This window comes from Diospyros lotus, chromosome 2, assembly GCF_014633365.1.
Source record: "Diospyros lotus cultivar Yz01 chromosome 2, ASM1463336v1, whole genome shotgun sequence".
Lineage (NCBI taxonomy): Eukaryota > Viridiplantae > Streptophyta > Magnoliopsida > Ericales > Ebenaceae > Diospyros > Diospyros lotus.
This window is the reverse complement of record NC_068339.1, coordinates 43,395,186-43,406,037: the sequence shown is the minus strand read 5'-3', so window position 1 is coordinate 43,406,037 and position 10,852 is coordinate 43,395,186. Positions and strand designations below refer to the sequence as shown.

The 10,852-nt window shown below is 32.7% G+C and overlaps 1 protein-coding gene across 2 annotated transcripts; it reads left to right on the top strand.

Annotated features, from left to right (window-relative positions):
- Positions 1-2,150: 2,150 nt before the first annotated feature.
- On the top strand, positions 2,151-6,172 carry LOC127795664 (uncharacterized). 2 transcript variants are annotated; one of them, XM_052327474.1, is made up of 6 exons: positions 2,151-2,492; positions 4,262-4,340; positions 4,409-4,574; positions 4,669-4,792; positions 5,603-5,707; positions 5,807-6,172. In XM_052327474.1, the coding sequence occupies exons 3-6, from the start codon at positions 4,435-4,437 to the stop codon at positions 5,864-5,866; spliced, it is 429 nt and encodes a 142-aa protein (XP_052183434.1). In that variant the 5' UTR covers positions 2,151-2,492; positions 4,262-4,340; positions 4,409-4,434; the 3' UTR covers positions 5,867-6,172. The 2 variants fall into 2 exon arrangements, with proteins under 2 accessions (XP_052183434.1, XP_052183433.1); XM_052327473.1 differs by having other exon boundaries at positions 4,262-4,574.
- Positions 6,173-10,852: the final 4,680 nt, after the last annotated feature.

Genomic DNA, 10,852 nt, shown 5'->3' with positions numbered 1-10,852 from the left:
GCTATCTAAACTGTATTTCGGGAGTTTGAACACCATCCCATTTCAACAAAAAATACAACCCTGTCAAAGATATCTAACCATCATTCCTTATGAGTGGAAATTCCATCTCGTTTTCTCTTTTTTGCATAAAAAGCAGCCAGTAAATATATATTTATACTCGTTCTTCCGTTGTGACTTAAAATTAATCAACTAATGCATGACTTTATTGTACTTGATTAATGTTTTATTTGTAATGAAATAAAACATAAACATTTAAGGTGTCAATTGATTATATACTTGTCTTAATCATGTGATAGAATGACATTAATATATTAAATATAAATAGTATTCTTAAAGTAAAAAGATGAAACCAAGAAAAATACATCAAAATTTAAAATCTTGATATATTACACAGTTAACACTAAAAATAAGACCTTTTATTAGTTAATAATAATTTTTAATTTCTATTTGTTTAATCAATTTTCTTTTAAAAATTCTTTCAGAATAATTTGGTTTCGAAGTAATCCTAAATAATAAGTAAATGAAATTCATATGGTCGAGGTACATTACTAATATATGTTTATTTTAATTAATATCTAAAATAATAAAATAATTTTTTAATTATAAATACTTAATTCATATTGAATATATTTAACTAATATCATTAAATATTATACATTATAGAATTAAAGGATTACATAACAATTTAATTAGGCTAGGCTAGCACTCGTTGATTTATTCTATTGGAACGATTTAAATCTAATTATAATTTATTTAATAATCTTATTAGTCATTGAAATAGAAAAAGTAAATAATTCGTTAGAAAATAGAATGATAATTATATTTTTTCTGTACAACAAGATTATAATTAATTACTTAACAGATTTATTTGAGCACTTATATATAAATTATTGATCTTAATTTCATGAAATTTCTCAATTATTCATATCAATTTGTATACTAGCATAGCACGTATATATTATTCTTTTAGTATAGCATTTTAATTAATTGATTAACTTTATAAATATATTATTATCCTAATATAATATTTTTATAATTTAAAATTATTCTAATATTTTTTTTCCTCACGTGCATGTGTTTATATTTTGATCTTATATCAATATACTTTGAATGTTATATTAAGATTTTGAATTAATAGTATACTTTATATATATCAAACATAATCAGCTTGTACATTTATGTAATAATGTATTTTGAGATTTTAATTTTTTATTAATTCAACAAACAAGTTAGACAGTTAATTTTGATACTATTATTATCCTTTTTATTTATATCCAATTAGTAGAACAAACACATATATTTAATTATTATTCATAATAATATGAATAGTGTACTTAAAAAATAAATTTAAAAAATTGTAATTTTTAAATAAGCCTATAAAAAAGTTATAAGTTTATAAATAAATAACATATCAATATATAATATTTTAAATATGTTACCTTTTAACATATAAAATTATTAATATTATTATTATTATCTTAAAAAATACGCTTTTCAAATGTTACAAATATGTGAGTAATTTTTTATAAATTATCCACACATAATTACAAATGTTATATATGTATGAGTATCCATGTATTTATGATGTTATACTTAAATTAAAAAATTAAGTCATTTTAATTTTTATAATTTAAAAATATTTATTTAATTTTAATTTATTTATAAATACAAATAATAAACTATCAAATTTTATTTCTTATAAAACATGAAAGGCAAAATGTGTGCATATGATTTTTTTTTTAATTTTATTACAATATTTTTATAATAAATTTTAGATATATAAAAAAATATTAATAAAATAATAAAATATTTTCATAATTTAAAATATGTATTAAATTATGAACCACACCCAACCCCCCCGAAATTTTTTTCCCTCCCAGGCAAGCACATCCCCCTCCCCTACAAGCCTATTACCCTCACATTCTCCTGATACTCTCAAAATAATAAAATATTTTTTTAATATAAAATATGTATTAATATTTTGTTAAAATTTTAAAATATAATATTTCTTATAATTTTTTTTATAAAAAAAGACTTTAAAAAATATTCAAATTTAATTAATAATTAATTAATTAAAAATAATAAAAAAATAAAAAAGCCTGCCTACAAACCCATCCCCTTTTCTCTCCCGTTTCCCATGTACTTGCAAACCCATCCCCTTCCCCTGTCAATCTCGAAATCCCCTCCCTCCCCAAAAATTTTCCATTTCCCTCCTTCCTGCAAACCCATCCCATTTTCCCATCTCCCCTACCAAGCCCCTCTCTATGTCCCTCACCACTCGCCATAGGCGCCCTCGCCTACCCTTGCCACTCCTTCCCTGGCTGCAGTCGCTCGTCACCTAGTCATCCTCAGCTTCGTCGCTCACTCGTGCTTGCCGTCGCTGCCCTCGGCCTCGCCGCTCACCGTCGCTGCCCTCACCTTCTCCCTCGGCCTCTGTTGCTCATCGTCGCCGCCCTCACCATCCCCGTCGCCCCTGCCAACGCCACTTTCTGGTATATGTGTATGTATTTTGTGTGTGTTTACATACATATATTTCTGTGTATGTATGTATGTACGTCAGAAATGATGGTGTTCGCTACTCATTTTTGTGTCTATATATATATTTTGTGTGTTTGCTGCTCATTTATGTATATTAAATGTATGTACCCTGTATGTATGTTTGCTGGAATATTGTATGTATACAAATTGCTGTATGTATATTAATGTTTGCTAGAATACTATATGTTTGCTTATTTATGTATATTAATGTTTGCTGGAATACTGTTTATATTTTGATTTTGTGTGTTTGCTAGAATTAAAATTTTGTGTGTGTATAATTTGGTTTAAGATGTATGTATGTATATTAAGATTTACATACATACATCGTTTAAGATTTATGTATATTTAATGTATGTATGTATATGTACAAACATTCTTTCATCTAAATGAGTTGGTTTAAGTGACTCATTTTTATGTTGTTTTTATGAATTAATTTGAAATTATTGAATTATATCTTTAGAAAAGGGATTCTTTGTTACCTAACTTTCTATAAATTAGTAATCGATCTCAATCTTTGTTCGTTGTTGATGTTTCGGTAATTTAATATGTATTTTCAAATGTAAGTTAATTAGAGAGTTATAATAATTTATATTGTAAATCTCAATGTATTGTTTGGGAGACATCTAGTAATGAAATAAAATAGATTAAAATTAAAATAAATAGTATGAAAAATATTGTGATGAAATAAAATAAAGATTAGCTCATCAAATTAGTGAACTGATCAATTCAATCTATTTTTCTTTAAATATATAAATCTATTAAAGTAATTAATTGGGTTTGTTTGGGTGGTCTTGAACAAACATTCTGATTTGTTACTTCATATAATTTTAACAGCAATTAGTGTGTGTATATCATGAGTTGGGTAGCTTTTTGAAAACTTTGTTTGGAGTAATCAAGAGTTTTAGTTACATATGAAAATGGTGGTTTCTTTTTTGTTTTTTTAGTTTTTGGTTAAGGCAAAAGGAACTCATAATCAACTATGTAGCTGTAGTCAAACACTTGGAAATTAGTTTTTTTTTTATATATATTTCCAAACATTGGAAACTTTTCTAATCTTTTTTTTTTTTTTGGGGGGGGGGGGGGGTTGTTAAATGTTCAAATACTAGTATAGTAGCATTTGTGTTTTTTCCAACTTTGAATGGAGTTTTTGACTTGTCAGTAAACATACGCACAAATTATGTAGTCAAATAATCAAAAAATACTTTTTGTTAAATGTAAAAGGAATGCTTTGGTTGAAGGGGCGACGCACTGGGATTATTTATAAAGTTATTGAAATTGGAGGACTAAACATTATCTGAGAATATATTGTCTACATAGGATATGTTACTGTCGCTTATTCATTTGCATGTTCTAGTTTCATTTATCTGTTATTAATATATTTTTTGTTATAATATCACTAAAATGATATTTTTTGTTTGATGAAATTATAGTATAATGACTTGTTGAGATATATGAGATGAATTTTGTTGTGATTTTATGAAGTATCTAATGCATTGAGAATTGATGATGTTGCATATATTGAATTGTAATATTTTTGTGGGATGTTTTTTTCTTATAAGATGTTGAATTGTAATATTTCTATTAGTTCAAAAACACAATTTTAAACACGAGATCATAAATATAATATAAACCATTCTTGTATATGATAAATCATATTTTATTTTGAAAGTATTTAAAAGTTTTCATCACATGCCTATTAACTGTTCTTTGTCTTGTATGGCAGAATATGACACACAGATCATCATATGGTCAGTCTATGCGTCGTCGTTAGTTCAGAGACATTGATGTGGAGGACCACATTGGTACACTCTATCTTTAACTTATTGATTACTTTGCATGTTAAATCCTTCACAATTATATGTTTTTGCAGGGGGACATTCATCTCCGTCCACTGATATGAGATTTGATTTCCCTAGCCCACAAACACCCCACCCCAACTATGATGGGCCTTCTTCCATGCCTACTGAAGTCGGGGGTTCATCCACACCCACTGCCACCCCTGATAATCGTCCGATGATATGTCCATTGGGTTTTTCGTAAGTATCCCTTATCTTACTAATCAATTTTAACTTAAACAAAGAAATTTTCATTTTAACACATTACTTTACAAATTAATGTGTGTTTTAACAGGTTTGATAATAATTTGTGCAAACGAGATATTTTCCGAATTATCGAAAGTAAGTTTGAGGGGCCATACCCGAGTTGGAAGAAGACAGATCCTGCTGTCAGGGAGATGTGGTATGACGAGTTTAAGGTAATGTGTTTCTTTAGTATATCTATGGTTGATGGTTTGGTTTAGTAATGTCTAAATTTAAATTACCTATGGCTTATAATCAAGTGAATGGTATGGAGATAGTTTGGTAAAAACTGATCCATATTCATAATAAAATAATATTCATGTCTTTTATTTAAACATTTTTTTATTATCTGTATCCTTGTATTTTTTTAATTATAGTATCCATTTATGCATGTCTAACTCTGCTATTATTACTTGGAAAATGTTTTTCTTAGTATATGTATTTAACCTAAAGTCTCGAGAATAAAAATGCTTAGAAATAAATGTCCCACAAGTGCAGACAAGAATATTTTTTATCATGTGTATTATATGAGTTATAGATGCTTGCTATGAAAAACCCTTGCATTTTGATATATAATTGATTTTTTTAAACTTTTATTTTGTCTTAACATTTTAGAAAAATTGGTCTTGGGATAGTGCTTTAGAGCATCAAATTAGGGCTAATTTTGAAAAGACGGCTTTCGATCGTATGACCGATATTTTATTTCGTGTCAGAAAGGATTTGAATAAAAAACCCTCGTGGATGCTGCTTTCTATATTTGAAGCCCTAAAAGAGTATTGGAATTCTGCAGAATTCAAGGATAAGTCTGAAAAAGGAAAGAAAAATAGGGCTTCAGATGTAGGAGATAGTATGCATACATGTGGTTTCATACCCATGTCTGAGCATAAAAAGAGATTGGTAATATTTAATATTTAATATTATATTTTATTTTAGGAATTTTTAAGAAATAAAAATTTTTGCATTAACACTTTCTTTTTTCTTTGTAGTTAAGACAATTTGGTCGCCCACCTACACAAGCTGAGTTGTTCCTCACGACACATAGAAGGAAAGACAATTCTGGATTCGTTGATAAGAGGTCTGAGGATACTTATGTAAGTATACATTACTTGTGTCTTTATATTATTTTATTATGCTTAATTGGCCTTTTTATAGTATAATGTATTTCATATATGTATCCATGATGCTTGCAGGCTAACTTTCAGACGCGACAACACGAGCATCATCACAGTCATCGGCTGTTGGCCATTTAGAAGATAGTGATGCTGGCCAGCCGTCACACCCAGCTATTGACGATAGATCCTTATGGTTGGAGGTTGCGGGCGGTAAGAAAAAGGGTCGTGTTTATGGAATGGGGTCAAAGGCATATATAATCCCCGGTTCTTACTATGTACCGACACCACAGCCACCGCCACAACCGTCGTCTTCCGTCTCACTATCAGATCAGATACAAGAAGCTGTTCGGGTAGCAATAGAACCCTTCAACCAGCGAATCTCGGCTATTGAAGATAGACTACATCATTGTTCTTCATCTTCGTCGCCCCAGAACCCTTCGGATCATTAGCATGATCCATTATTTGTATGGATATGTAATATGGAATTGTAGACGATTATGGATTTGTAGACATTATTTGTATGCATGTTATTTGTATGTATGATATGTTATTTGTAATTGTTATCAGGTTGAATTTTAATTTTTTTAAAAAAAATATTTTATTTTTTTAATTATATCTAAATTTGAGACGGATTTAGAGACATATTTTCTTTGTTTCTAAAATCCGTCTCAAAATGCGATAAAATTTTATTTTATTTTTTTAATTTTTTTAAAATTTGAGACAGATTTTGAGATGGATATTTTCGTCTCTAAATCCGTCTTAATACTCGTCCTCTAAATTCGTCTAAATTTTGAGACGAAAAAATCCCTCTCAAAATTTGTTTCAAAAATTCGTCTCAAAATCTGTCTCAATTAGAGACCAAAAATTCCGTCTCAATTAGAGATGGAAAAATTTCGTCTGAAAATCCATCTCAATTAGAGACGAAAAATTCCGTCTCAATTAAAGACGAAAAAATTCTGTCTTAAAATCCGTCTCAATTAGAGATGGAAAAAATCCGTCTCAAATTCTGTCTCAAATTTACCGAGGGGCATTTTATCGACGGACCAAAATCCGTCTCTAACACACTATTTTCTTATAGTGTTGAAATACCATTGTCGAGATACATGTTTGAGTCCATAAATGGATTTCTTAAATTTGCAAACTATATTTTTTGGGTCTCCCGACACAGTTTTCTAGTTATACCATATTGATCGTCTCATCAATGCTACCATTGAGAAATGTTGTCTTAACATCCATCTGGTATAACTCAAGATTGAAATGTGTCACTAATGCCATTATAATCCTGAAAGAGTTTTTTGAAAAGACTGGAGAAAAAGTCTCTTTATAGTCGGTGCCTTCTTTTTGTGTAAAGCCCTTTTCGACAAGACGATCCTTGTACCTTTCCACATCGCCTTTCGAATCCATTTTGGTCTTAAATATCTATTTGCAACCAATGGGTTTCACACATTTTGGTAATGGGATAATGTAACACCCCACTCTCCCAGAAGGGCGTTACGTAACGTAAGATTTCGGGGATATAAATTTTTTTTCCAAATAAACAACAGAAACCCAACACAAACACTGTTCCCCAAAGATCCCGTTACACCTTCTCAGTATATCAATTATGAACTATTAATAAACTAAGACGGGTTCATCAACTCAAATGCGGAAGCTAGATCAAAACCTTAACAGGTCATAACCGAAACCACTTTATTTATAATATAAAGTTGCACCAACCTTTACATGATATTCTCAAAATAAACAACATAACTAAAAGGACATAATATAAAACATCATCTAATCGCCGTCACTCCTCGACAATTCCTTTTCCCTTCGCACCGCTGCCTTCACCTGGAATGTTTGAATATTCTAGGGACATAGTCCAAATTAGATGATAAATCATCTAAGTGAGAGTTCAAAATCACATTTTTCATGAATGAATGCAAGACATGAAATAAACCAGTACACTCGGTAAGCCCTAGCCCAAGAGAATCCCCAACTCTTAACCCTACCACGGGAAAAGAGCAATATCTCTAAAAGCTATGCCACCATACCGACTCGACGACACGACGACGCAACACGATTCTAGCTTAAATGGGGTTGCCAACGCATCTCACCAGAATATGTTCCCACCTTAAGCATCCAGGAACCACCATACAATTCCAACTCCAAAATTTCACATGGACCACCTAGTCATCCTAGTGTAACTTCCTTGGCAAAACAGCCTGGCACGGAAACCAAGACGACTATCCTGACATGCATACTAGCATCAGATACCCCTATTATTCCATCACGCCCTTGGAGAATTACGGCTACACTATCCAAAAAACATCCTAGGCTGACATCCCACATGAATAACACAGTATGGACCACTTAGTCGTCCTAGTGCAACTCCCCTGACCAAACGGTCTGGCACGAAAACCAAGGTGGCTATCCTGACATGCACACCAGCATTAGATACCCCTATTATTCCGTCATGCCCTTGGAGAATTATGGCTACACTATCCAGACAACATCCGAGGCTGACATTCCATACATACACACAAAAACGCAAGACAATGCCACATGTCACAGTTCAATGCATCATATAAATAATATTTTATAGAATGCAATGCACAAGTTCAAAACGTTTAGGAATGAACCTCTCTCATAAAATCAACCGTTACTGGTTATCATTTGCATGCAACAAAAACCATTTTGCATGAATTCTCAACACGTTCAGATAGAACAAGCACAATAAATCAAGTTTTGGGGGCGAACACTCACAACTTAAAGCCAAATTTTTCAGTAGAACACTCACCTCGACGTATTCGGATTGCCTCGATCCTCGTGCAAAATCTCATTTTGCGTGCCAAAACACAAGTACTCGAATCTTACAGTCAACCTCGAACCACAACACTTCCTAAACACCATATTTAATTAAGGAAGCATTAAAATCTATTTTCCTCAAATTTTCCTTAATTTCCTTTATTTTCTTCCAATTTTTACCTCGATAATTCCAAAATAATTATTTCCTTAACCACTTTCCAAAATATTTCAACATGATAAATCCTTAAATAATTAAATAAAAATTTTGGAATTAAAATTACCAGAAAGCCCTTGCTCACGCGCTTGGCGCGTGTGTGAGAGTGAAGGCTGGCGTGTGGCTGAACGCGCCACCGTCTTCTTCCTTGAACTAGTCGCCAGCGGTTGCTCTGATGACCCCGAAATTGGTACCCCCTTAAAGCCCTTGAAGAATCGATCTTGATAGTGCCATTTTCAGGCCGAAACAACACCGGAAAATGCCTCGAAAGGCGAGTTGTAGGTCGGCGGTGGCGGACCACCTCCAACCCTCGGCCAAGCTTCGAATGGCCACCAAACTCACTCAAAAATACCTCAAAATGCTCCCAAAGTGATCCTTGATGCCTCGCGACCAAAAGCCCTCTATCAAAGCTCCCAAAATCATCCAAAAATGCGGTCGATGTCTTGCAAAAACTTCAAAACCCTCGGCCCCCTTTTATAGCATTTTTCGGCTAACTCTCGGCCAATCACTGGCCAAGCTTGGTCCCCAAGCATTCCCCCGGCCGTATATGACCTCCCCCAAGCCAGCCTCAGCTGTCCCATCATCAAAAACGGCAGCCACGTGCGGTGGCTGAAATCCTTCACTGTGCGTTCACACTGCAACTTCTATTAATTACACTTTGACCCCATGTTTTCATCTAATCTCATTTTGACCATTTTCATGCTACCACTGATCTTTCCAACACCATCATCAAGGCCCACAAGTCTTGTATTCTTCATTTGATTCTTGAAACTTTCGAAAAATTACCGTTTTGACCTTCCTCGGGCAAATTTAGAAAACTGCACTTAGGCTCGGCTAGTTGTTCTGACCATAAATCAATTCGTTTTAACCCGAAATCACTTAAGGGTTGTTCTATATATAAAATATAAGTTCTTGACATGTCCGTTGACTTCTCGGACGTCTCTTACGTCGATTTGGTTTCCTCAGCCCGGTCGATAGCTATACCGAAAACTGTTCCCGATCCAATTTCTTTCATCACTAAAAATCATAACTTAAATCACTTGTCGATACTACACCATTTTTCTTGGATATCTAGGGTTCGGGGTACTCCCTCTGACTAATTCGGTTGTTCAAAGCTGCGTCAGTATACCCTATGGCCTCATTTTTTTGAAAATTCCATTTATGTCCTTCATTAAATACTGTTCATATCCTCAAATCATTCCCGGGTATTATAGATAATATCCCACACGTCATTATCTTTCATAGGCTTAATCTTCTTATTCACGGCATCAATCAACTTTTGAGAGTTAGAACTTTTCATGGCTTGATGAAAGTTGATCAGATCATCTTCTGTCACTCCAATGTCCACCTCATGTTCTTGAAGAAATACAGTGTAGTCATTTGTCACTGCATTTCTCTTCTCTCTAGTGGATCTTCTTAATGGCATAGGTTCTTGAGGCCTTAAAGTTTGTTCTTTTGGAACAATTTCTTGAATGAGAGGTTCTCTGAGATTGTCCTGATCTGTTGTGTCTTGAATAAGGTCAGGAATGAAATCCTGATCAATACCAATAACACCTATGGGAATATCAACATATTTCTCTTCAAAAACAATGTCCCTACCTGCATCTTCCCTAGCAAATTGGGCATCCTAAAAAAATCAAGTATTTCCCGACTTGAAAATCAACTTAGTTGTGGGATCATAAAAATTGTACCCCCTAGATCTTTCAGAGTATCCAATAAAATAACGACTCATCGTCATTTAGTCCAATTTTGTTTCATTCAGCCTATAAGGTCTAGCTTTAGGTGGACATCCTCAAATGTGCAAGTGCTTTAGATTAGGCTTCCTGCCTGTCCAAAGTTCATAAGGGATTTTGACAGTCATTTTAGTTGGAACTCTGTTAAGAATATATGCTGCAATCTTAAGCGCTTCTCCTCAAAATGATTTCGATAAGGTAGAATGATTAATCATACTCTTCACCGTGTTCTTAAGTGTCATGTTTTGTCTTTCAGCAACACCGTTTATAGTGAGTGAACCTAGCATGGTGTACTATGGACGATACCACATTCTTCTAGGAACTTAGCAAATGGGTCTGGACATTATTCACCTAAATTGTCATATCTGCCATAGGACTCACCACCACAAT

What these genes read in the sequence shown, in the direction of transcription:
- LOC127795664 (XM_052327473.1), top strand. Translation starts at nt 4,375, where the DNA reads ATGTTAAATCCTTCACAATTATATGTTTTTGCAGGGGGACATTCATCT. An exon ending in ATATGTCCATTGGGTTTTTC is followed by an intron (nt 4,575 to 4,668) that starts GTAAGTATCCCT and finishes GTGTTTTAACAG; the next exon opens with GTTTGATAATAATTTGTGCA. An exon ending in AGAGGTCTGAGGATACTTAT is followed by an intron (nt 5,708 to 5,806) that starts GTAAGTATACAT and finishes TGATGCTTGCAG; the next exon opens with GCTAACTTTCAGACGCGACA.